A 26,670-nucleotide genomic window follows, 5' to 3' on the forward strand; every position below is an offset into this window, starting at 1 on the left:
CATTGTATGGGTCAAAATAAGCCTATTGATTTTTCTTTAATGCCAAAAATCATTAGGATATTAAGATCATGTTCCATGAATATATTTTGTAAATATAAATATATGCACTTCACTCCCGGAAGGCTCTCTTTCGTGAGGGAGCCTTCGCCAGCGTTCCCCTGCGGTGCTGGTCCCGCTGCCGCCGAGGTCTATGGCAGCGCTGGTGGCTGCGGAGAGACATCTGTGGCTGACCCTATCCGACATGAAGGAGAAGGATAGGGTCTCTTTTTTTTTTCAGGGGCATTAACATATGAGTGGCTTACTAATAATCCCCCAAGCATATTTAGTTGAGATATAACAAATTATTTTAACATCGAAAAAATGACACCCTTCAGCTTTAAGGAGCTCAGTGTTTGGGGTGGGTTCTTCAGTACAGCATGAGTGTGAGGCGAAGGTGGTTCTGAGGAGGACAGCTCCAGTCATCTCTGCCACATCCGAACTACAGCGAGCAAACATCCCAGAACACGCATGTTTGGCCCCCCCTCATAAGTGAGCATTATGGATTAGTGGAGGGGAGGCGACTGTAAATCCCCACTGTTGTGCTGATCTGGATTGAAACGCTGGACAGATAAATTGTCATTTGAGGATAGTATCAGGCGAGCCGGGATACGGATGGATACGAACATGCGCAAATTTACGGTGAGAAGATGGTTTTCGGTGTACCTGCGCGGAAAGTCGCGATCCAAAAGCTCGAGTTTATGCAAACTAGAGGTGGGTATCACTTTATTTGCTTCGTTTACCGACCTGTGTGTCTCGTGTCTTGAATTAAATGTGTGGAGTGCCTGTCAACAATGTCGAAATCTGACGGTTGCGATGATGAAAAGTGCGAAATGTGAAAACGCTATTTTGTTATTTACATCAAACGTGCATTGTATTTTCGATTAGATTTCTCATAGGTTTTGGTTTGAAATAGTCTGAACTAGTCAAAGAAAAGCAGGCTAGCCTATAGGAATGTGTAGCCTAGAGAATTCCCCATAATTTATTTTGTACCCATCCTGAAGGATCCGAATGGGATCAAAGAATCAAATCACTAATATCCCAGTGCGGTTCTTACAGTATTTATTGTTTCCTTTTGTATGTTGTGTATATTGTATCGGGTTAACTGCAGCAGGAGCATTTTACAAAGCTGTAAGAGTTTTAAAAGAGTTTCTTTACATTTTTGCGATGCCCTACAGGAGTGGATCATCACTGGTTATATAGCTTTTGGGAACATATAGTTTGATTGGGACTTGACACTGCAAACAAACAAACAAACAAACGCAAACAAAGACAGGTGCAAATAGTAAAAATTCTGTTAATTTAAAATTAAACGTAATTTTATTGCACAATATTGCAACATATTTTTATAGGTGAAACAACATAAATTTATTGCACATAATCAATCACATTCGTTTTTGCTGTATATATGAAAGAAAAAAAAATATATTGTTTATTTGCAAAAAAAAAAAATATTTTCAAAAATCATGTTTTTTTATTATATCATGCGTTATCATGCTTTTATTGTGTTAGTTAGCTGTATTTGTTAGTTATTTTTTTTTAACCTAATCAAAATAACCCTCTGCAGTTTGATTGAGATTAACTGGATGCACAATGAACTTGATTCTTTGAAAATTGTTAAAAACGGCGTTATCTGTTTTTGCAAATGAACTCTTCTTATATATATTTGCTATCAGGTAGATTAAGAGCTGTATATGTTGCATTTTGTCTCTGTGTGGGCACTGGGAAAAACTCTACACTCTAATTATTATCTACACTCTACACTAATTATTCATTTTAATATTATTATCACCCACAATTGCTGGAGATTTTTTTGTGTGACCTTCCTCTTATTATCAGCACATTTTACAGTAAAGAAGAAAAGTAGATTTTAATAGCTGAAATAAGTAAATCTACTTACATTATTATTAATATGCAAATGCATTATTCAGTACTGTATAATGCATTTGCATTTACAATTAGAGTCTTTACAATATACTCATCAAAATGCCTTTAAAAATGTCACTGTATTTTTATAATTCTGCCAGTTCTTCCAGCCACAACATCCAGTATTTACTCCAGAATGTTTTTAATAGTATAATGCATAATTTTATAAGTATAATTAGGCTCAAGATTGAACTACTTTTATAAATGTTATTAATTATTTTTATATAATTTTAGAACAATTGCATATATGATTCTCATCAGAAGCAGTACACACTAAGCAGAAGCAGTAAACATCAGCATGCCCTGCTTAGATTTCTAACAGCTGTGGACCCTTCGTCATGTGTTGTTTTTGCTGAATCCTCAAATGTCTGCTGGCAACAATGATCAAACTTGACATACCTGTCTCTCAGTATTAATAGTTAAGGCCTCGAAAAAGTTGCATTCCATGAAGCATCTGTGCCCTTGCCCTGAAGTCCACCGGATGATGAAATGGACCCAATTGTTATGTCTGTTTCTGATACCTGTACTCCAAACTGATGTGTGTGTCTGGAATGATGATGATACAACACATTTAGGCTAGCAGGTTGTGTTAGAAATCATGTTCAGTTTTGCATCTCGTGGAAAAGCGTGTGTGTGTGTGTGTATGAACACTTGTAAATTAAGCACTTGTTAGTTTTTGTTTCTTTACGGCTTGAATTTACTTAGTCTTTTTGCAATATTTAAGGCTTTCTTTTTCAGTGTTAAGCAGCTAAATGTTGCTACTGTTGTCAGAAATGAATTTCTGATGGTTTAAAGCTCCATGCACCACTGAACCTGACAAAACTGTAGACACAGCCTTTTGAAATGATGGGTCATGGAATGTTCAATTGCCAAAACAGGATTGAAATATTGGAAATCCATATGCTGTTTATTTTTAGATTAGCAAAGTACTGCATGTACTGTACTCTGCAAACTATATGACCACATTTAGCCTACACCATTGTCATTAAGATCCATATTCTGAATGATGTTTATTCAGAAAAGATGTGTGCTTCAAGATCTATTCCAAATCAAGTATCGCACATGCATTCTTTCCCCGCTATTTCTTATCATTTCACTGTTGAAATGATAAACATTTCACAGTGTTTATTAATTCCAGACAGTAATTAAATGAACATTTCCGGGTTTCTCAGAAGCGGAAGTCGTCGTAGTTGGGTATTTATTGTAATGGGAGACTGGGCCACAAAACCATTTCTTTGCAGAATCATGGGTAATGTAGTTTTTCACCAGGAAATCTGCTGTTGAGCAGAATTATTAAAAAAAAAAAAAAAAAGTCTTAAGTCGCTGGGGTATATTTGTAGCAATAGCCAAAAATACATTGTATGGGCCAAAATTATCCATTTTTGTTTATGCCAAAAATCATTAGGATATTAAGTAAAGATCATGTACCATGAAGATATTTTGTAAATTTCCTACTGTAAATATATCAAAACTTAATTTTTGATTAGTAATATGCATTGCTAAGAACTTAATTTGGACAACTTTAAAGGAGATTTTCTCAATATTTAGATTTTTTTGCACCCTCAGATTCCAGATTTTCAAATAGTTGTATCTCGGCCAAATATTGCCCTATCATAACAACCCACCATACATCAATGGAAAGCTTATTTATTCAGCTTTCAGATGATTTATAAATCTCAATTTTGAAAAATTGACCCTTATGACTGGTTTTGTGGTCCAGGGTCACATAAATATGTTGCGTTTACATTTTGCTCAAATAGCAAAAGAAAAACTTCAGAGTGTTTTCACAACTTTCAAAATAAGGAAACAAATACGTTTTTGATGACTGCTGAAACATCACAGTCTGTGAAAAGGGCCGATTATCAGCTGATTTCATATTTGTAGAGGACTAATCAAGTTATGTTGATCAGGTTTATGCATTTACAGGACACATACAGAATATGAATATGACCAAATTTTTATTTTGCAAACATGGTCAAGTGATGTTTAGCTCTAAATTGAGTCCATTAGAGAAGCAGAAATAGATGTCCTTCATTCATCTGCTTCAGGTTATGATCCTTAGGCTATAATAAAGTCCCACTGTGTTCAAAATATATTTTCTACCACCTTAATAAATTTGTGTATTAACTCTGGATTTGAAATGTCAGTAATTCTGAGCATTATGAGTTTAGATGCTCGCTCGCAGTGTTTTGGGAAGGTCTCGTAACCTTTACTGCAGATAAAGACAGTCTGCGGTCACAGAACCCTGGAGAGCTGATCGTATTTAAACACCAGTGATCAGTATAGTCCGCATATAACACAGCCCGGGAAATCAAATGGCTGGAGTAATTTAGTTAGTGCTAGCACAGCCCCATCACTAAGCTTAGCTTTGAAGTCATCAGGTTTGGCAAAAGCAATCATGTGGAGGTAAAATTATAAGAAGAGAGGTTTAATTAAATGTGAGATCAGTAATCAACATTGCACAATGCAAGACGACAAGATCTGTGAATGATGTCAGTCTATGTTGTAAAAGCAAACAACTGCCCAATGTGATGCTTACATGCAATATATTCCACTGGGTTTTTAGTGTTGGGGTTTTGAATTTCCGAGTATTTTAAATGAATAGTTCAACAAAAAATTAAAATTTGTTGAAAATTTACTCACCATCAAGCCATCCAAGATGTAGATGAGTTTGTTTTTTCGTGAGAACAGATTTGGAGAAATTTAACATTACATCACTTGCTCACAAATGGATCCTCTGCAGTGAATGGGTGCCGTCAGAATGAGAGTCTAAACAACTGATAAAAACATCACAAAAATCCACATTATTCCAGTCCGTCAATTAACATCTTGTGAAGTAAAAAAGCATTGTAATAAGCAGTGCTTGTTTGCAGTAAAGAAGATGTTTTTAAAGTGCCCCTATTATGGGTTATGAAAGGTTCATATTTTGGTTTTGGGAGTCCCCAACAACAGGTTGACATGCATGCAAGGTCAAAAAACACCTTCATTGTCTTATTATATTTGCTCAACGACTCCCAAACGATTGGTTTAACAATTAATTTTTCCAAACCCCTACTTTGTGTGACACTAATCTGCGGCGATTGGTCCGATTGGTCTGAATTTCATCACACCTGTAATGCCTGATAAAGCAGCATTTGTGGTGCTTTGTGTACAGCGTTACCGGGGAAACTGCTATTTTTATTGCTCCAAAAGCGGCACCTAGTGGCAAAGAATGAATTAGCATTTTCATTCAGACCAACAATACAAAAAGACCCACAAGTGGACGGGCAATATGCTAATATTTCATGTTCACGTCAACATGAAACGGCTTGGGATTCGTTTTTAAAACGACTCGTTTCAATGATTCAGACTCGACTCTTTCTTTTGAGAGACAATAACTTTATAAACGGTGCACTTTCAGATTTAAAGCTTCTTTTCATTCACTTAGAGCTGTGTTAGAAACTGCATGAAAGGTCATTTTCAAAAATCCATAATAGGGGCACTTTAACTTCAAAATGTTGGTTCTGGCTAAAATATGAGTCCTCTATCCATAATATTGCTTTCTCTATTGAAAAAGTCATCTCGTCTGAATCAGGAGAGAAGTATGCGCTGTTCAAGCACAGTTTACAATTGAAAACAGTTAAACACATTTCTAAACGAACATGTATATAAAACATATAAAAACAAAAAGATAATGGACTTCCTCACTGGAGTAAACATCATTATGGTTTGAAGAAAACGTCTTAATGATAAATTAGTTTTTTTTACAAACATGAAGCTAACAGTAACTGATGGACTGGAGTGGTGTGGATTATTGTGATGTTTTTATCAACTGTTTGGACTCTCATTCTGACGGCACCCATTCACTGCAATGCAGTGTAATGCTAAATTTCTCCAAATCTGTTCTCATGAAGAAACAAACTCATCTACAGCTTGACCTCAGGGTGACTTTAAAATCAAAATGTTAAGTAAAAATTTTGGCTGAACTATTCCTTCACGGCCTGTGGTCAACTATATCTTAATAGAAACTTTAGTGCTCTGTTTGTACACACAAAGAAACATATATGTATATATTATATACCTTATTTCTTATATCAAACTTTTCAGACAGAGTAGGCTGACCAGGCAGGTGTTTATCCAGTTAAATCTACAGGAGACAGGCGTTTATGCAATAATAATTATTAGTATTTATTTTTTCGTGTCAGGAGACACCTGAGAGGATTTTAAGCAGTCAAGAAAAGGCTCAATCTCTGATGGGCCTCATGTGGTTCCCATCAAACCATTTCAGCTACAAAAACACCTAAAATATGAACCCTTCATGAGGGTGATAACTAGCCCTCAAAGGCATTATTATTTAACCTCTTATTTTCCATTCAGTCTTTATCTGACCTATTCAGTCTCATTGTATATACGTGGATATTAAAAATACAGAGTCGTTAAATGAGTCACTATGAAATCTACAATGCCTCACAGTTCTCATAGGTAGCATAAGCAAAGCAATATTTTTGCATAAAACAAATGACATTGTTCTGCTATGGTAATAACATCTTTACCTGTGTTTACAGGATCGAAGAAATACAGACATGAATAGAGAATGAGATGAGAATATAAAGGTCACAAATGACTATGCATCCGTTTACTTTGAATTTTCTCTCACCTTGTTGTTGTACTAGACATGTATATTGGCCTGTTTATTTCTTTATTTAAAGTTAATTATGTTCATGATACCAGGTAGCTATTACCATTTCATATGCTCTTTGAAGAAGCAAGATTTCAGTAATTTTTGTTTTGGTAAAGGAAGCCATGCAATTCTGCTCTCATCGTTCTGTATTCAGGGTTACGTGTAGTTTCATCTATAATTTGACGCATGTTAAATTTATTAATATATGGCTAATCTACTTATGCAAGAGCTGAAGTCAAATCTTAGCTTAAGTCCAGGTATTAATCTCTATACAGGGATCTAACAGATCTGTATCTATATCAGGTTATGTAACGCTGTCCTGATTGTCACGTGTCAGATTTGCAAAGATGCTATAGATTTTATTATGACACATGCATTTGTTTTCAAACGACAGGTCTACGATGACCTTCTGAAAAATATGTACGCGCCAAGAACTACTGGGAATTATATTATAAAAAATAATGTGAAATAATAGAGTATTTAGTGGACAATACAAGCTCTAATCTGTCTGAGCGCAAGGATTTTACAGTGATGTATTGACTGAAAACAGTGCAGTGGCTACTTAATTTTGAAGTGAAATTGAACTAAAATAGAAGAGTTTGGATGGCTGTGCTAATTGTTTTGAAAGCATAGTTTGTAGAAATGTAAAATATATCCATAATTATGTAAAAATATATCTTATACATATATCTTATAAGTTCTGACTGTATAAAGCAGTTCATAAATGCAGGAAATCACACCCATCACTGCACATTCTATATTATTATCTATATTTATTATATATTTAAGTATTACCTATTATATATTCTCAAGTGTAAACAACCTAGAGTTAGACTGCTATGCTACTTTTCTGAGCAACTGCGTTTGATTTTCACCTGGTGTAAAAAATTAATTCATAAAGTTTTACACTGAAGACTTTTCCTTAGAAAAGGTAGAAATCTAGTTAATATTAATAAATGTAATTTTGGACAAGTAGAGTCCAAAAGTGCACTTTTTTCAGCTTTTGACGCAATTTGTTTGTCACGATTCTCTGATTGTTGGTCATTTCTTTGCAGAATCATGGGTAATGTAGTTTTTCACCAGGAAATCTGCTTTTGAGCAGAATTATAAAAAAAAAAAAAAAAAAAAAGAAATAAATAATGTGACCCTGGACAACAAAACCAGTCTTAAGTCGCTGGCGTATATTTGTAGCAATAGCCAAAAAAAACATTATATGGGGCAAATTTATTGATTTTTCTTTTATGTCAAAAATATTAATATAGGATATTAAGTAAAGATCATGTTCCATGAATATATTTTGTAAATTTCCTACTGTAAATATGTCAAGACTTAATTTTTGATTAGTAATATGCATTGCAAAGAACTTCGTTTGGACAACTTTTTCTCAATATTTCGATTTTTTTTGCACCCTCAGGTTCCAGATTTCCAAATAGTTGTATCTCGGGCCAAATATTGTCCTATCATAACAAACCATACATCAATGGAAAGCTTCTTTACTTGGCTTTCAGATTATGACTGGTTTTGTGGTCCAGGGTCACATATACCGTTGACTATCAACTTTGTAGCCCATAGGTCTGTCTTTTAAAAATTATTGAAAATTGATCAAATTTGAATTATGGTGAGCATAAATCTGCGATCATGTGTGTTTAGATTGATGTCTTGTTATAGCAATGTCATACTGTGTTGCTTGTGCTGTAGGACTATTCTTATTTAATAAAGTGAGTTTACTTGCTCTTTGTGGCAGATTGTGAGCTCTCACGCACAGACAGAAGCTGGTCTAGTGTGTAGGTTGGTGTAGAGCATCTATGATATTTCTATACCACACTGTGCCATATTTCAAGATCCATCTTTAGATAACAGTACCATCACAGCAGTCCTGCCGCAGTCTTCTGCAGTAAAATGTAAATAGATTTTTGACACCAGAATTGTTGGAGAATTAATGAAAAAAACATATTCACTAAAAATAAACTGTGCTTGCTGAAAGTGTTTATCCGCATGCACTGTCTGGTGTTGTTTTAGCACCCAATTTATATCATAAAAAATGAATCTTTCACCTTATTTACCCCTTTTTTTCGTAAGCCATCAAGCAACCTATCAGTTCTGAAATGCAGCTCAGTTTCATCATGCTGTTGATATCCAGTGATGTGTTTAGACAGGGTTCTGATCATCTCTATCTAGAGCTGGCCCCACTGAGTATATATATATATATTATATGTGATTTATTCATATCATTTTCATGTTCAAGTCTTTCCAAAATGAGCCATAGTTACATAAAGGAAGTATGTTTCAGCTGAAAATAACATCAGAAGTTTTTGCTTTTAACGCAGAATCCTGAAAATGAAATGCAACCGAGTAAGTGACTAATTTTGAAAGCTAAATGTATCAACTCTGTGTCTCGCACACACAAAGCATATGGGATACTTCATTTCAGTAGAGTTTGGCATTACTTCACTGCCTCCCAACTAGAAAAAACGCCTAAATGTGAATTAAAAAAGAACAAAACATTAAATATTAAGTGGATTAAGATCCTTTTGGGTTCGTGTAACTTTTACTGAAAAAAACAAACATAAAGAGGTGACACATAGACATTGCGTTTCATATATTTTATTGTCACTGCCACCTAATTATTAATTAAAAGTGGCCTAAAAATAAATAACAACACAACATGATATACTTTATAAAACATTATATATTAACTGGATTTACATCCATCAACTTTTTCTGTTAAATAAGGAAATGTTTTATTTGAAAAAGCATAAACATACAGAGATGACACATAAGTAGTGTGTAAAACCCTCATCAATTAGAACTATGTCTTATCAATAATTTTTGTAGTGAATACATATACAACATATACATATAAAACAAAATGAAACACACTCTTGTTTAAACACACTGTCACTCAGTAAATGTGAATTTGGCCAGAAATAATTATCTTAGAAAGCTGCATAATTGCTGCTTTTCCTTTGAAACAGACTTCACGAGTGATTATGATGTCATACAATTCACAATGGGTTTGCATTGACCCTCCGTTGAGCAAAATAAAATGAATTTTGTTTTTGATTGCAGTTGCACAGCTTTCGTGCAATCAAAAGAAAATGATTTTGTGAGATGAGTCTGAAAATGGAACCACTCAGGCCGAATCCTAAATTGAAAACAAAATTGAAAAGCCTGTTTGATTTTTTTGACAAGTGAGAGTTTTTTTTTTTCTCTCCTTAGAAGTGAGAAATTCAAAATCAATCTTTGTAGATCATTTCCTTGCACTTAAATTGAATTCAGCCTAAAAGAGTTATTTGATTATATAAAGGCGAGTCCAGGACTAGTTCAAGATGGGTTTATTTCTCAATTTTTGTCATATAGATGTCACGTTTATACAGTTCACAACTCTTAAACTTCCCCATGTGACAACTAGCCCCAGTTTCTGCTGTATCATTTCCATCCCCAAGATCCAAAGGTGAATTATCACATCACCAAAGCAGATTTTATAACTAATCATCATATTCTGTCGACGACCATGATGAGTTGTCATGCGGCTCTTTTGCTTGGCTTGGCTTTTATGTGCAACAGGAGCTGTCAGAATCGTTAATCAGGCCTCAGTGCTGAGGTTGAAGATTGTATATCCTCAGTGTACTCATCATCACGTCACAGGAGAGGCCTGGACTGGACTGTGGTTATGTAACGCAGCTACACATTTATTTATTTGTTTGCGTGGCGTGCCTTAAGCTGTGCCTCTGAGCTGTGTCAGTCCCAGCACGGGTGCACTATTCAGCTGTGCTCAGCGTTTGAGTTCACAGGCACATTTCTGCAGCGTGGCAGTCCAGACTGTCCCCTCTGCAGGTGCCCACCCTCACTGCCGGGGCACCTGGTACAGACACACAGAGAGAGAGAAAGTGGGCTGTTATTGGGAGATGACTGCATTTGGAACATAACTGACCCTTCAATATGCTCCTTGGTTACTGTTACTGTTGGAGATTTCTGTTATTTGCAATAAAATGCATAAAGTGGTGAAAGTTGACTATATATATATATATATTTAACTTGCGTGAAAACAGCAGCTGTGGTTGCCAGAACTTTACCATAAAAAAATACAGCAGCAAAATTGAAAAATATATAAATATGCAAATATGTATATGTATAATTGTTTTTGACATCCAATTTAAAAACACAGAACAATATTACACAAGCTGAGGTAAATAATATATAAAAGGTGCACAATGTCATACACACAAAACACCATCATGGTAACAATCATGACACTAAAATAATGCAAAAACACGTAACAAAACCCTAATGTACATAACTAATATGAAAACAAACAAAGAAACATAGTTGTTTCAATAAAATAAACATCAAATGTGATTTTTCTTTTTCACTTCCAAAAACTGTATCTAATGAGACATTTCATGTTGTTTTATATTAAAACACTGTTAACTAATTTTACAGTTTTTACTGTTAAATTTGCATTCATTTTTATTAATTTATCTTGGAGCAATTGTACTGTATGTGTTTTTTACTGATGAACTCCTCAACATTTATTGAAATAAAATACATTTTAATGATCATTTAGATTGTGAACAGTGTGTGTGTGTGTACAGGTTTATATATCCTGGTGGGAACTTAAACATGAATACACACAGACTTATGGGGACTTGTGTCACGGTGGGGACCTAAATTGAGGTCCCCATGGGTACAAAAGCTTATAAATCATACAGAATGAGTTTTTTTTTTTGAGAAAGTAAAAATGCACAAAGTTTTCTGTAAGGGGTTAGTTTGTTAGTGCGTGTGTGTGTGTGTGTGTGTGTGTGTGCGTCTAAACTCAGATTGTGCCAGGTAGACTGTCACTATAATTATACTGTAAATCACTTTGGATAAATCACAACCTGCTAATTACTTTTATACTAAGAATAAATCTAAACATGAACATGATATTTAACACTGCTTGTACACGGTAAAGGTTATTACTTTAAGGAGCTATTTCTAACTCATAAAGATGTCATGCATGATTTATAGTTTAAATTCTATTATAATGTTTCTAATGGGTTTTTTTCTGCTCCAAATTGATTCAGATATATTTGTTTATGTTGTTTATGAACAGAATATCCCCAATGCTATTGTGCTCTATGCAATTTTATAACTTTTCACAAAGCCCAGACAAAATCTGAAGACTTTAGCTACATTTTCTGTATCAAGTTCAAGGAAAAATATGCTGAATAGACATATACTGTACATCTGAGTGTAATGGACTATCAGAAAAGGAAAAATGCAGGGCTGGGATTAGGTTACATGTATTGATTGTTGATTGGATTTTGAAATATGGGCCTTTCAGAAATGGAGGCTGATAAAAAATTAAGAGGTCACAAGAACAAATACATTGGATCATTCACAATAAAATCTATAGAATGCATTTAGAAAATACTTTTGCTTTGTAAAAAAGCACAGAGTAAATGAATATGGCAATAAAAAGCATGCACTGATGATCACACCATCTCAACCCTTTTCCTTGACCTGTTTACTACTGTTATTCATAATTCCAGCTGGCATCATATCGCCAAATATGCTTAAACACACAGCTTTATGGCAAAAGCATTTGTTTATTTCCCTCTGAGCCGTGCCATCTGTTGCCTTTGCAGGATGACAGCATCTTAAAGGAGTTTGATATCAGCCATCATGTGAAGGAGGGCTTTGAGAAAGCAGACCCGTCACAATTTGAGCTGCTCAAGGTGCTGGGTCAGGGCTCCTACGGAAAGGTGAGCTTTGAAAATGCTGCGTCTGACTTTTTCTCTGTGTGGTACTGTATACTCTTTGTGATATTGCATAATCAGAGATACCTTTGGAGAAACTTTTAAGGCATATAGCATGACTTTTATTTTTAGCAGATAAGGCAATCCCAGAATGCAATGTAATGATCTTATTTTTTTTTTAAAACAACACCCATTGCCTTGATGGCACACAAAGCAAGATAACTGTTTATAAATATAATTAAAAATCATTCACTACTGAAAATTGTTTATGTGTGCTGTATATTTTGTTTAATAGAGTAGCCTACTGCATTGTTAGCTTAGCAACATGCTAATGACAAATTAATCAATCATTCATTCTTGTTTACACCTGGTCACTTAGGCTATGTGTTTTTAGTAATCGGATAGCTATGTGATTCGTTAAAACGGTTCCATTTAAACTTGGCAACATAAATGTGTTTTCACAAAACAAATATAAATCCAATCTTCAATTCCGAAATTGAATGAAAATTCGATCAAAAACATCAATGAAAGCAACAGATATGAGCTGCATTTGATTTCTCATCAGCTAAGCTCAAGATCAAAGAGAGAGAGTGGCATCAGCACTGGTAAAATAATCTAGTCTTACTGCTTTTTACAAAGATGAGAGTGTGTTTAGCATCTGCAACTTACTTTCAGTTTTATTTGCGTCAGTTTGCACGTTAACTTGATGAAGAGATGCTCAGCTACTTATCTGCGGTGATGTGTGCTGCTGTCATATCCGGCTATAACATCATAAAGCCTGTATTAGACGCTCTTATACATAATTTTTTTTCAAAATTGACAATGTGGTTTCAACATCCTATGGGGTTTCAACAAGCATTCCAACAACCATTATGTCCAGTTGCATCTGTAATGCATCTCAGACCTCCTCCTGAAGCTGAATGATCGGATTTGAGTCTTTCTTAGCTTTCAGATCAGGAAAAAACCACATGAAGTGACCAGATGTAAACAGGTCCTAAGATGTGTGAAAACTGTGGGTTTTTTGACCCTACATTTGATTTTACAGGTGTTCTTGGTGAGAAAAATCAAAGGTTCAGATACAGGACAACTCTATGCTATGAAGGTCTTAAAAAAAGCAACACTAAAAGGTAAAACTGATGCTTAAATGATGTGCTCTGAATTATGATTTCTACTGTACAATTTGTGTGCTTTGCATTTGTCAATCTTTCCCTAGTATGCACTGATGTAAAACCTGCAGTTATTATTTCACCGCAGCATGACATCTAACCTGTGAGTCATAACTGAGCTGCTATTAGGCCTGAAGTGCTCTCTAGTGGATTTTTAAGGAGTATCTGAATCATCAAATTGTTTCACATGGGGAAAAGGTCCCACACAGACACCCAGGCAATTTTCCTGAGTGACAGTTTTTCATTATTGCACACTTCAGATCCATAGCTTCCCTGGAACAAAGACAATGAATTAATCTCAAACAATGAACAAAGCAGATAAACCTGAAGCCTTAAGCAGCAAACTGACTTTCCTCGTCACATTTATTCATTTTTATTTTTGTGTGATACATGTTTTTGTTTTTACACAACAGACACAAAACAGCAGTTATCATAGTGATTCATAATGCTCAGTTTGGAGAGGTAGTTTATTTCACAACCTGTTCACAACCCACATAACTTATTCGCTCGATGTAACCATGGTTACATCCTAAAGTCTTTGCTCTCGGCGGATGATGTTGTGCATGTTTATCATGTACGTGTGAATGAAAATAACAGCATTGGTAACTGTGGAACCTCACTGTCAGACCCCAGCAATGCTGCAGCTGTTACGTAAGACAGACCATTCAATGTAATGCACCGTGTGAATGAAGCGTCCAACATGCTGCTTTTGATTTCAGACTTGTAGAAAATGCTTGGTGAAATATGGACAAACCCAGCAATTGGGTTGTTTTGACCCTGCAGTTGGGTTAAATGTTTAACCCAAAACTTCTGGGTAGCCTAACCCAACCACTGGGTCAAAACAACCCAATTGCTTTTGGGTTTGTCCATATTTTACCCAGCAGTGGGTTGTATTTAACCCAGCATTTTTTAGAGTGTAGTTAAGTCCTGCGGGTTTAAAGGTGAAATCTGTACATTTTTTGATATTTATATTTACAGATTCAACTAAGAACAGGTCATTCATGTAAACACTGACTTTTAAAAATAATATAAATCATATCGGGCACAGTTCAGATCATCTTGCATGCATGTAAACAGCAAAAAGAATGACATCTGATATGTGTTTTTTTCATATGTGGTTTTATATGGTGCATATCTAATTACTGTACTTAAGTCTAAATGCCCATATCCGATCTTTTCTTAATAACCGTGTTTTATAATCACTGTAATGTAATACCCATTTAAACATCTGCATATCCAAATTAGGATCTTGGGAGCTACAAGATGGCAGGCAGCTATAAAATTTGTCAAGCACACAACTTATTAATAGGGTGACAAATTATTAGTTTTTCTGCAAACATTTAAAGCAATGATAGTAACCGCTTTGACATGTACATGAAGATGCAATCAGGTTATTTGTGGTTATATAAACCTGTTAACCCAATTTCCATTATTTGGTAGGAATCTATATAAATGTCACAGGCATTTTCTTGTTCTGGAGTGCGTTTCCCAAAAACAATTATGGTCGCAAGTTCTGTCATTACCAATATAGTTCAATGGAACTTGCCACCACAGTTAGCTAACAATGCTTGTGGAAAATACACCCCAGTTTAGCTTCTAGTCATGGTTTTCTTTGTCACAGACTTTTCCTGAGTTGGTACCCAGATAGCACACGTATGTCTGCAAGATGTCTGTTAAAGATCTCTTGATCTGGAAAGCATCTGCTGTCTACAAACGTCTGGCAGACGTCTTTCAGATATCAGTTTTACATACATTCTAAATCATAAACATCTTAAAGACATCTAATAGACGTCTATTTGACATCTAAAAGGAAACGTCCTATAGACGTATTGCAGATGAGCAAACACCCTACCCTGATAGCACACGTACATCTCCGAGACGTCTATATGATGTTTGCATTTACATCTGCAAGACGTATTATTTAGGGTGTTTGCTCATCTGCAATACATCTATAAGACGTTACCTTTTAGATGTCAAATAGACGTCTATTAGATGTCTTTAAGATGTTTATGATTTAGAATGTATGTAAAACTGACATCTTAAAGACGTCTGCCAGACGTTTGTAGACAGCAGATGCTTTCCAGATCAAGAGATCTTTAACAGACATCTTGCAGACATACGTGTGCTATCTGGGTAAATAATACGTCTTGCAGATGTAAATGCAGACATCAAATAGACGTCTCGGAGATGTACGTGTGCTATCAGGGTAGTTTGTTGCCATAGTTTCTAATTAGTTTCGCACCTGTTCCCTGTTCTGTTGATTATCATCCTTGTGCATTTAAGCCTCAGTTCTGTGTACGTTGTTGAAGTTGTGTTAGATGTGCACTTGGCTTTTGCGCTGTGTTTATTAAAGTCTACTTTTTTCATATTTATTCTGCGTCACGCATCTCCTTTTGGGATTTTACACCCTAACGGTGACAATAAGACTGCTGGAGTATGCCAGTATTAATAGAAATTGTGAGTCATGCAAGCATCTTAATTGGAATTTCAACTGTTCATTTACGGGGATTTTGCGGTCACTTGCGGTCTTTGCACTTGACCATTTGACACCTTATACTGTATGACGTATTTCCTGTATTTGGCCCAAGTATTCAAGTGAGGATGAAGATCACAAGTGTGTGTCAAACTTTTCATTACCTGATGGGACACACTTATAGTGTTGTAAAAATGCAAAGCTTTATTTACATTTTAATTGAAAATACTTTGCATTTTAAAATCAACTTCTAAATGTCTGTTCAGTAGTCCCTATAACATGACATAATTTTAATTTGTGGTGCTTCTAATTAAATGGTAAAAAGCAGTTGCAAATATTGTACAAAATAAATATCACCACTACTCATCTTTGCACCAATAAAACGTTAAAAAACTTTTTTCTTCCAAATTATTTGTAATATCTAATTATTATTAATATTTAACTTACATCGGAAAGGTTTCCGTGACCTCTTGTGAGATCTCTGCAAAAAGTCTCACGATTTATTTCCAGAACATGATGCATGATGGGATACACTTAGCCTCGAATAGCGCTCTGGAGCGGTATTTGAGATAGTGTGGATTTAGTGTGCGTTAAGGGCACTGCTCTTTGCCGTATTTAAGACCTGGGACAGTCTTGCGCACTTACTTCCTGTCGCACGCATACGCTCTCAAGTAATCAAGAACGCAAGTGTGGCATTCGCATTTATGAGTTGATATGAAGTCATAATTAGACATCAGGTGCGTTCAAGTCACTTTGGTCAGAAGAAGATGGCAATTTAACTTTTCTACATAAAATAACTCTACATCTACAAAATGATATATAAATAATGTGCATGTATATGTATGTGTGTGTATATAATTTAAGCTATCAAAGAAACACATTTAGATGATCTGTGCTTTGCATTTCATTGTGCACTTGCATGTTTTTGTCAAGGGAATGAATAAGAGTGAATTAACCATGTATAATTATTTAATCATAATTTGATTTGTGACCATAACTAATTAGCCTCTACATCTTGTCTCTGTGTATTTTAAGTGCGGGACAGAGTGAGATCGAAAATGGAGCGAGACATTCTTGCAGAAGTGAATCATCCCTTCATTGTCAAACTCCACTACGGTGAGTATTTTTTCTCAAGAGGAGACTGTAAGCAGCAGAACAAGAGCATTTACACAGGAACATCAGTTTCTGAATCCCCTGTGCACTGCTGAAATGCCAAACACACAATGTTGTGGAGTGACGAACTATATGTAGCAATGCTTCTAACTAAACTACATTCTGCAGTTGCATGACAGTAGCTCAGATGTGTTCATAGCACTATAGCCTTTTACAGTAATGAGCTATCATGTAATATTTTCTGTTAAAGATTACGTCAGATCTGGTTGTAAAAATTCATTATATTATCTAATAATTATTTATTTAAACAGAGATTTCCAGTAGCTTGACTGTAGCATTTAAACTGAGTGGCATGTAACTTTTCAGGTTTTTACAGGTTTTTTCCCTTCTGCAAATTACTGCTTAAATGTCACCTTTGTTGCTTTTCGCCTCAGCCTTTCAGACAGAAGGAAAGCTGTACCTTATATTGGACTTTCTCAGAGGGGGAGATCTTTTCACACGTCTCTCAAAGGAGGTCAGTTTATATGAAACAGCTCAAGTCAACTAAATATTTCTGCTGTTACTAAACAGGCAAACATGGCATGCTTGTTTGGTTCTAAATGCTTCTAAAAGGAATAATTGATTTAAAAATCATCTTTATATCATAACTTGGGTTGTTGTAATTCCCAAATACTCAGGGGTGTGTATACAGTATGTGGTGCACAGGTGTGCATGTGTGACCAAAATAAAAAAATAAGTTCAGACCGCTCATTTGCATACCAACGTGGCATATAATTACTTGTCAGCAACCCGCCAAAATAAAAGCTTGCTGATTTTACATTTCAAAATGATGAAAATTCATTAAAAAAGTTTACATTAGCATTGTATTTTAAGTACTATCAAATAATTGTATTTTTACTTAATACTCAATTTATTTAGAAATATATTAGTTATCACACTGATTATTTTGTTTATTATTTTACTGAAATAAAAAATCAATAAATGCAATAATACTTTTATCACTATTATGAATTATTTTATTTTATGTATACAGTTATATTTAATAAGTCACACTGTGTGCAGTGTGAGCAACAAAGCAAATCTCCTAATCTCCACCTTTATTTTCTCCATGGTACACAAAAGGAGATGTTTGTTAAGAATGTTGTTGCTGCACTTTACCAGTGAAAGTGAATAGGAAGAGATGTTTTTGTGTTTCGTGCTCTAGGGGAGAAAGTCATATAGGTTTGGGCTAACATGACAGTAAGTAAATGAGCAGACAGTTATAATACCTATTTGTGTCCACTCATTATGCAACTGAGCTGAGTTGTTTACAGGCTGTAGTAATGACCAAAACATCCACCTGCAGCAGAGGTAAATCCACATGTGCATTCTGAACCGTAATGGAGACGTCATTTGGTCCGAATCCCTTGGTAATTGAAGGCATGTCTGGCATCTATTCTCTGATGGATGGTGTAATTGGTTCCTCTTAGCACTAACCATACTGTAATTCTCCTTAATGGAGTGTTTGATTTTCTTGATCACATCACTTTCTTATCTCCCAAATTCAATAAAACGTCCCTCAAGGATCTATTCCCTTCGTGCATGGGGAACAAACCTGATTATTGATCTACTGACAGCAACGCTTGCTGAAGCCTGCACTTTCTGAGCTGTGAATCACACATTATAGCAGCAGAGGCCATCAGTGGAAAATTATCAATGCTGGAAAGGATTAAGGGAAAATAATTTGCTTTACATTGATTAGCAGTTTAGTTTGTGTCTGGCAGTTATATAGAGTTTGTAATGTATCCCCTGTGTGTTGAAGATATTCTCAACCACTGAAACCAAGGTCATATGTACAGAAACAACAAAAATAACAACAACAATAACAATAACAACAAAAAATCCAGAAAAATGCATTTCAAAAAAGTTATAAATTGATTTGCATTTTAATGAGTCAAATAAGTATTTGATCCCCTATCAATCAGCAAGATTTCTGTCTCCCAGGTGTCTCTTTTTTTACAGGTAACAAACTGAGATTAGGAGCACTCTCTTAAAGGGACTGCTCCTAATCTGTATAAAAGACAACCTGTCCACAGAAGCAATCAATCTATCAGTCCAAAGTCTCCACCATGGCCAAGACCAAGGTCTCAAGGCAGCTGGGACCATAGTCACCAAGAAAACAATTGGTAACACACTACGCCGTGAAGGACTGAAACCCTGCAGCGCCCGCAAGGTCCCCCAGCTCAAGAAAGCACATGTACAGGCCCGTCTGAAGATTGCCAATGATTCAGAGGAGAACTGGGTGAAAGTGTTGTGGTCAGATGAGACCAAAATCCAGCTCTTTGTCATAAACTCAAATCGCCGTGTTTGGAGGAGGAGGAATGCTGCCTATGACACCAAGAACACCATCCCCACCATCAAACATGGAGGTGGAAGCATTATGCGTTGGGGGTGTTTTTCTGATAAGGGGACAGGACAACTGCACCACATCAAAGGGACGATGGACGGGGTCATGTACCGTCAGGGCCAAGGCATTGAAGCCAACCAGGGCATTGAAAACGGGTCGTGGATGGGTATGACCCAATGACAATGACCCAAAACACACGACCAAGGCAACAAAGGAGTGGCTCAAGAAGAAGCACATTAAGGTCCTGGAGTGTCCTATAGAAAATCTGTGGAGGGAGCTGAAGGTTCGAGTTGCCAAACGTCAGTCTCGAAACCTTAATGACTTGGACAGGATCTGCTACGAGGAGTTGGACAAAATCCCTCCTGAGATGTTTGCAAATCTGGTGGCCAACTACAAGAAATTTCTGACCTCTGTGATTGTCAACAAGGGATTTGCCACCAATTACTAAATTATGTTTTGTGAAGGGGTCAAATGCTTATTTGACTCATTAAAATGCAAATCAATTTATAACTTTTTTGAAATGCATTTTTCTGGATTTTTTTGTTGTTATTCTGTCTCTCACTGTTAAAATAAACCTACCCTTAAAATTATAGACTGATCATTTCTTTGTCAGTGGACAAACGTACAAAATCAGCAGGGGTTCAAATATCCCCCCCCCCACTATCTGTGTGTGTGTGTGTGCATATATATATATATATATATATATATATATATATACACACACACACCTGGGGACAAATAGGAGTAAAATTATAATTAACATTCACCTCTATATTCACTTTATTTTAATACTGTGACCAAAATAAATAAATACAGAAATAAAACTAATACAATTTTCATGCTTTAAATTTGTGAGTTTATATTTTATCTTATATATTCGGACAATTATGATGGGGACATGAAAATTTACACCATGGTAAGAATAACCTTTCTGGCATTATTTTGAAAATAAAATGATATAGTCCTTCTTACGTTTCACACTTAACATAATTGTAGCCTCTGATGTTCAAGAGTTTTCTAACCAATAGTGAGTGGCTTAAAGCTATAAAAAGTACATGCAGCAAACCAACAAGAATAACTTGGTTGCCGTGGCAATTGGATGAGAGATGGCAAGGTTTATTTAAAAGCATAAAATTGGGCTTTTAAGATGTGACATCATCTCGTGTTGCTATACTGATGGCAATGTCCTGTTCCCTATCAGTCGGTCACTCCGAGTCACGTCGGTGACCGACGAATTGGGATCTCGCTTAGAGTGTATCTAAACGAGCCAATGCACATTGGCATGCGATTATTGCATCCAGCTGCTGCTGGTCACAGCGTGAGTATAAGTAGGCAGCAGGTGCAGCGCATATTAAGCTTTTCGCTTTGGAGCCGAGCGGTTCATCGTTCTGCTCCTGACAAGCCTTTTGGCTACGATGTCTGCGAGTCAAGCACGCTCTCCGGAGGTCTCTCGTATTGGTGTCACGGCGCGTAAGCGGTGGTGGTTCCTTCCTGTCGAGTGGATTGCTCACATTGGATTGCACTACCCCCTGATTGTGTTGCAAGCTGCCATCTCCCCTGTGCGCTTCAGCACACTAAAAGAGTAATTTCTCTGAAGGAGCATTCACGGGTGGAACGTCTTTTTTAAAGACGCGTCTTTTTAAAGATGCCGTTCCACCCGTGCATTTCTGGATGCGGTCGTTACCTGGCGCCGGGTGATGGTCACGATCGCTGCCTCTTGTGCCTGGGCGTTAATCACGCTGAGGCGGCTTTCGTGGACGAGTCATGTTCCCATTGTGGGAAAATGACCGTCACGGAGTTGCGGACCAGACACCGTTTCCTGCAAAGGTGCGGGGTACCCGTGCCTAGATCTAGGGCTCCACCTGGCAGCAGCCGGGTGGGCGCTACTTCTGACAGTAGCCAGACTGGTCTTACGGTGACGGTGAGGAATTCCCCTACGAGGAACCAAACTCCGAGGGCTCCTCCTTCCACCAGCACTTCGCAGCCTGTGGAGTTGCCGAGGCAACAGGCTGGACCCTCTCGTGGGGTACCACTTGTATCCTTTGGTGCTCCCCCCGATGATCGGATGTCGATCGCTGCATCTCCTTTCTGGAGATGATGTTTCGGCACCGCTGCCACCTTCTGGGCGGCCGGTGATGCCGGATTCGGAAATGTTGGCTATGCTTGCCCGGGCCGCCGAGAGGGTCGGGCTCGAGTGGAAACCTCCACCGCGTCCCGAACCCTCAAGGTTGGATGATTGGCTTCTCGGGGTGGCTCGCGCTAGTTCTCAGGGCCCAAGCCCGGTACCTTTCTTCCCGGAGGTGCATGATGAGCTCACTGGATCATGGACGGCACCTTTCACTGCCCGAAACCGATCCGGTGGCTCGTCCTCCCTCACCACCCTCGACGGTGGCGCAGCGCGGGGGTATACGGGGATCCCGCCGGTGGAGCGGTTGGTTGCAATGCAATTGTGTCCAAATCCGTTGCTCCCCTCCCCTGACTGACAATGCTTATGCTTATGCTTAAGCTGCTTTCGCCCTACACACTATGGCGTTGTTGCAGGTTCATCAGGCCAAGGCACTGTGCCTCGTGCAGGACCGTGCTCAGTCAGTGTTGAACTGCTTGAATACGTTCAAGAACAGGACAGCGGTCCAACTGAAACAATTTCAGAGGCTCCTGGGGCATATGGCTCCTGGCCTTGATTCATCTCAAGAGGCGCTTACGAGGCAAGCACGTACTGGTCCGCATGGACAACACTGCGAACGTTGCGTACATCAACTGACAAGGTGGTCTACACTCCCGTCGCATGTTGCAACTCGCCCGCCACCTCCTCCTCTGGAGTCAGAAGCATCTGAGGTCGCTTCATGCCATTCACATTCCGGGCTTGCTCAACCGGGCAGCCGACGAGCTGTCACGAGCTGCGCTCCCCGGAGACTCCATCCCCAGTCGGTCCAGTTGATTTGGAGACGTCTATCCATTAGGCCACGACTGCCCCAGTGATGACACCTATTCCTGTGCTACAGACATGTACACTGAAGGTTCAAAGCACAGAAGCATTTATGGTTGAAAGCAATAAATAATTCTATATTTGCATTCAGTATGACAAGGCCAGTATTTTATTTTGAAAAGCTCAACAGATGCCTCATACTGAGTACATATTCTTCATTTTGATGTGCCGTTTATGGAAATCAGTGCTTGCTAAATCAAGCACCATTATTACTACTGCTCAAACTTATAATTTTAACAAACCCATAAGCCTAAGTATTAAACTTCGGTGAGTAATTTGTGCTACGGACATGAATTATATCTCAAATCATGCAGCTTATTGAGGATATGTGTGCTATTGCTAATGCCCAGACTTGTGATTTTCCCGTGATGGATGATAAAATGGATAATATCAGAGTTTATAAAGTCCTCAGAATATCATAGGGACTTGTGTGGGCTCTTTTGACTTGGGTGAGTAGGCAACCTCTCAGAACAGCCTGTCAGTGCTGCAACCACTCGGAACTTCTTGATAGCTACCCAGAATGCCCTAGCAACATGACACAAGCTCACATTTTCCTCAGAATATGTAAACTGTGTTATGTACCATTATAGATTCAGTTTAGATCGTGTTTACACACATTATTCCTGTGGGACTGTCCCACTCAGGTTGTGATGTGTTTTTTTTATTCTGTGTTTGAAAATCTCCAGCTAAGCTCCAGCACGTAGAATGACTTCACCCCAGTTTCTGGCCTCTCTGTTGAAAACAGCCCCACACTTATCTGGAGCAGACGTTTCCTTCAGACATTGATTAATGTGACTCATTGGCCATACTCATTCGCTCAGCTAAACAACCCGTTTTCTCCATCTTTCTGGGCTTTATTGTGCACGTCACTCTTCGTCAGTGTGGTTGCGTAGAGATAGTTGTCTTTATTAATTGCTTGTGGAGGTCTTTGTGCCATTGTACATCATATAGGCTACTTTGCTTAGGATAACACGATTATATGCAATCAGAGATGAATTGTTGAAATCACTTCTCTCCCCAAGGCCTTTTTCAATTATTGAATAATTCACTGCTTTAATTTTAGAAAGTTTTAAGTGTTTAATCAGCAAAAGGAGACTGAATCACAACTACGATCAATCACTCGAAAACCTTTTTTTTTGTTTTTAAATAGAAACATTTTGTAACAATATACATTACCATTCAAAAGGTTGTAGTGATAGTAAAGACCTATATTGTTACAAAATATTTCTAATTTGAATTCATCAAAGAATCCTGAAAAAAAGTATCACAAATTCCCAAAATATTAAGATGCACAACAGTTTCCAACATTGATAACAAATCAGTATATTAGAATGATTTCTGAAGGATTATGTAACACTGAAGACTGTAGTAATCAATGACTGATGAAAATTCTGCTTTGCATCATATAAAAATAAACTATATTTTAAAATAGAAAACATTAAATTGCAAAAATATTTCACAGTATTCATGTTTTTTTTCTGTGTTTTTAATCAAATAAATGCAGCCTTGATCAGCAGAAGAGGCTTCATTAAAATAGTTTATTTTATTTCAGGTTTATTTGACTTGGACAATGCACATCAATAATACATAGATGAACAAAATGTGCCAGAATTAGCCAGAAGGCTATTTTGCATCTTCAGTCCCTGGACTGATGATAAAATTGTCACCCTAAAAATATAAAATAAATTCATTTATGCATAATACATATACAAAGTAATACATAATACACACTGTATTATATCCCAATGCAATAAAAATCAACATCCACTTAAAAATTACGTTATACATAGTACCAACAGGGTTTAAATTGGGCCCCGGCACATATACTCCAGGGCTTGACATTAACGCTTCATTAATGCCAGACAAGTAACATGATTAAAACATCACTTACCAAAAATAACTATGTAAACACCAAAAGGCAAGTATTATTCTGATTTTATTACATTTAGAGTAAGTGGTGAATAGTGGATATAGCTACTGTATATAATGCATGTATTGACAGTATAAGGTTTCGCTGCTGAGGCGAGGTTCACGCAGTCTCTCCAGGAGAAATCAAAATGTGCAACACTAAGAAACTCAGCATACTGAGGTAAAAATTCAAAATGGAAGTTCTAAAGTTTTTATTTTTAAAATCAGTTAAAATACATATTAGATCACCTACATTGTTGGCATTGTTACATATATATATATATGCTCTATACCATAGAGCCCCCCCCCCCCCCCCCCCCCCCACACACACACATAACAAATCCCAATTTAACCCCTGAGTACCAACAAATAAACACCAGCTCACTCATACACATACAATCCGACTGTTAGACAATATGACAAGCAATATATCAATAACATTGTCTGTATGCTTATATTATCCTTGCCTGTATATCAAAGTAACAGTAGTTTAGCCTTAATCATTCAATCAGTACTTAACAGCCATAAACTGTGTTTTGCTAGTTTGCTAGTGCTATGCAAGTTTTAATGGGGTGAGTGACATTCTCATCTCCCTCTACAGATCATTTTGTTGGACACAAATGTGTAACTAACTACAGCTACACTTCACATAAAGAGCAACTCCTGCACTTTTACTTCCTCTGACTAATCAGTCTCTCTGTAAGTGTGAATTAATAAGAAACTGGAGCACTTTTACCGAGATATTCGTGTACTTGATTTAATCAGGATTCTCCGCACAGAACCGTGCCTGGGAAGTGAGAGGTAAATTAATTACCACTGGTGCTCAGATCTCTCATCTGGCTGCAACAGCTGCTGCTTTCCTGGCTGGAACTTGTTACGCCAATCTACTCTCCTCAATATGGCACTGTCTGTCCCCTGATGCTCTCCGCACAGTCTAAATAAATCTCCCGGTGATTGAAATTAGCTTGGAAAAGAGCAGTTTTTGGACTTCCAAATATAAGAACACAATGTGTCACCGCGGTTTTATTAAAGATTTGTCAACTGGACAGGTTTTGCATTAAAGGAATATGCTGGGTTATTTACAACCGCCTTCTATTGCAAGTGCATTGCCGTAAATATGATTCCCATTTGATTTGATGAACTGCAGGTACAGAGTCTTGCTGCATATACATTTATTTATAACTCAGAACTAAGCCAATTGAAAATGCTGTTTTAAGAAATGGCACGCAATCATCATTTCACATCGAGGTTGACTCGTTAAATTATTTATCCACAAGCCCAAGAGAGCTGGATTCCTGTTAATTTATATTGTAGATTTTAAATGAAAATCTAGATTTTGGTGTTGTGGATGCTTGGATCCCTCCTTCAATGCAAATATTTTTTCTCCAGGTGAAAATCATAAGCCTAATTTCTAAGAAAAGTAATCATACACCTCTCTTCAAATAAGCCGCATGATTTGAGGTATGATTTATGTCCATAGCACAAACTGCGTGGGACGAATTACATGACAAAACGTTCTGGTTAGGGCCTTGTTCAAATCCCTAATCCTAAAGGGATTTGGATTTCTGTAAAAGCATTAGCTAAATGAAAATTAGTTATTTATGTTATGTATTTTTTTTCTTTCTAGGTAATGTTTACTGAGGAAGATGTGAAGTTCTATTTGGCTGAGTTGGCCTTGGCTTTGGATCATCTTCATAGTCTGGGCATCATCTACCGTGATCTTAAACCAGAGAAGTAAGACCAAACCCCATGTTTTATCAGTAAATAGAAATCATGTGTTCTAATTTACACTGTAGCCAGTTTAAGTGCCCTAGATAGTGACCTTATGCCTTAAGGCCACAAGAGTGATCTTGTGTTGATAACCTCAGCACGACCTAGATTGGACGTAATGTTCAGGAGGGCTTAAATCCTGCATTTTCAAGCAGCGGTATAATCCACATCTGGATTAGAGTCAAAAGAACTCTGTAAAACTCTCATGTAATTACAGTCATAATTCAGAGGTTCAAACTGGGTGATGCAACCCCCCAGAGAGCTTCCTGTGCTGCTCCTGTTTCTTCGGTGCAGTTACAGCAGCATCTGTGTTGTGTCCTTCTACTGGATTCAGAGTGCTTGTCAAAGATTATTCCCTTACATTACACTGAAATGTGTGCAGGGCTCAACAGTAAAGATGACCTGATGGTCCGGGATTGGTGTGTGAGAGTTTCATCCATGTCGAGGCTTATTAAGTACAAGTGTTTATTCTTCAAACATTTTATATTGTCGTATGTGCTGAATA

General features: G+C 37.2%; 1 protein-coding gene across 1 annotated transcript in view; it reads left to right on the forward strand.

Moving 5' to 3' along the window:
• The first annotated feature begins 545 nt into the window (after window positions 1-545).
• LOC306882184 (ribosomal protein S6 kinase alpha-2) overlaps window positions 546-26,670 on the forward strand; it is a 59,999-nt gene continuing 33,874 nt past the window's right edge. The window contains exons 1-6 of the mRNA XM_079436657.1: window positions 546-750; window positions 12,253-12,369; window positions 13,409-13,490; window positions 17,038-17,118; window positions 17,550-17,629; window positions 26,023-26,129. Of these exons, the coding sequence (XP_079292783.1) occupies window positions 652-750; window positions 12,253-12,369; window positions 13,409-13,490; window positions 17,038-17,118; window positions 17,550-17,629; window positions 26,023-26,129 (566 nt within the window). The 5' untranslated portion in view covers window positions 546-651. The remainder of the gene's footprint in view (window positions 751-12,252; window positions 12,370-13,408; window positions 13,491-17,037; window positions 17,119-17,549; window positions 17,630-26,022; window positions 26,130-26,670) is intronic.

Source organism: Barbus barbus, assembly GCF_936440315.1.
Source record: "Barbus barbus genome assembly, chromosome: 16".
In the NCBI taxonomy this organism is placed as follows: Eukaryota; Metazoa; Chordata; class Actinopteri; order Cypriniformes; family Cyprinidae; genus Barbus; species Barbus barbus.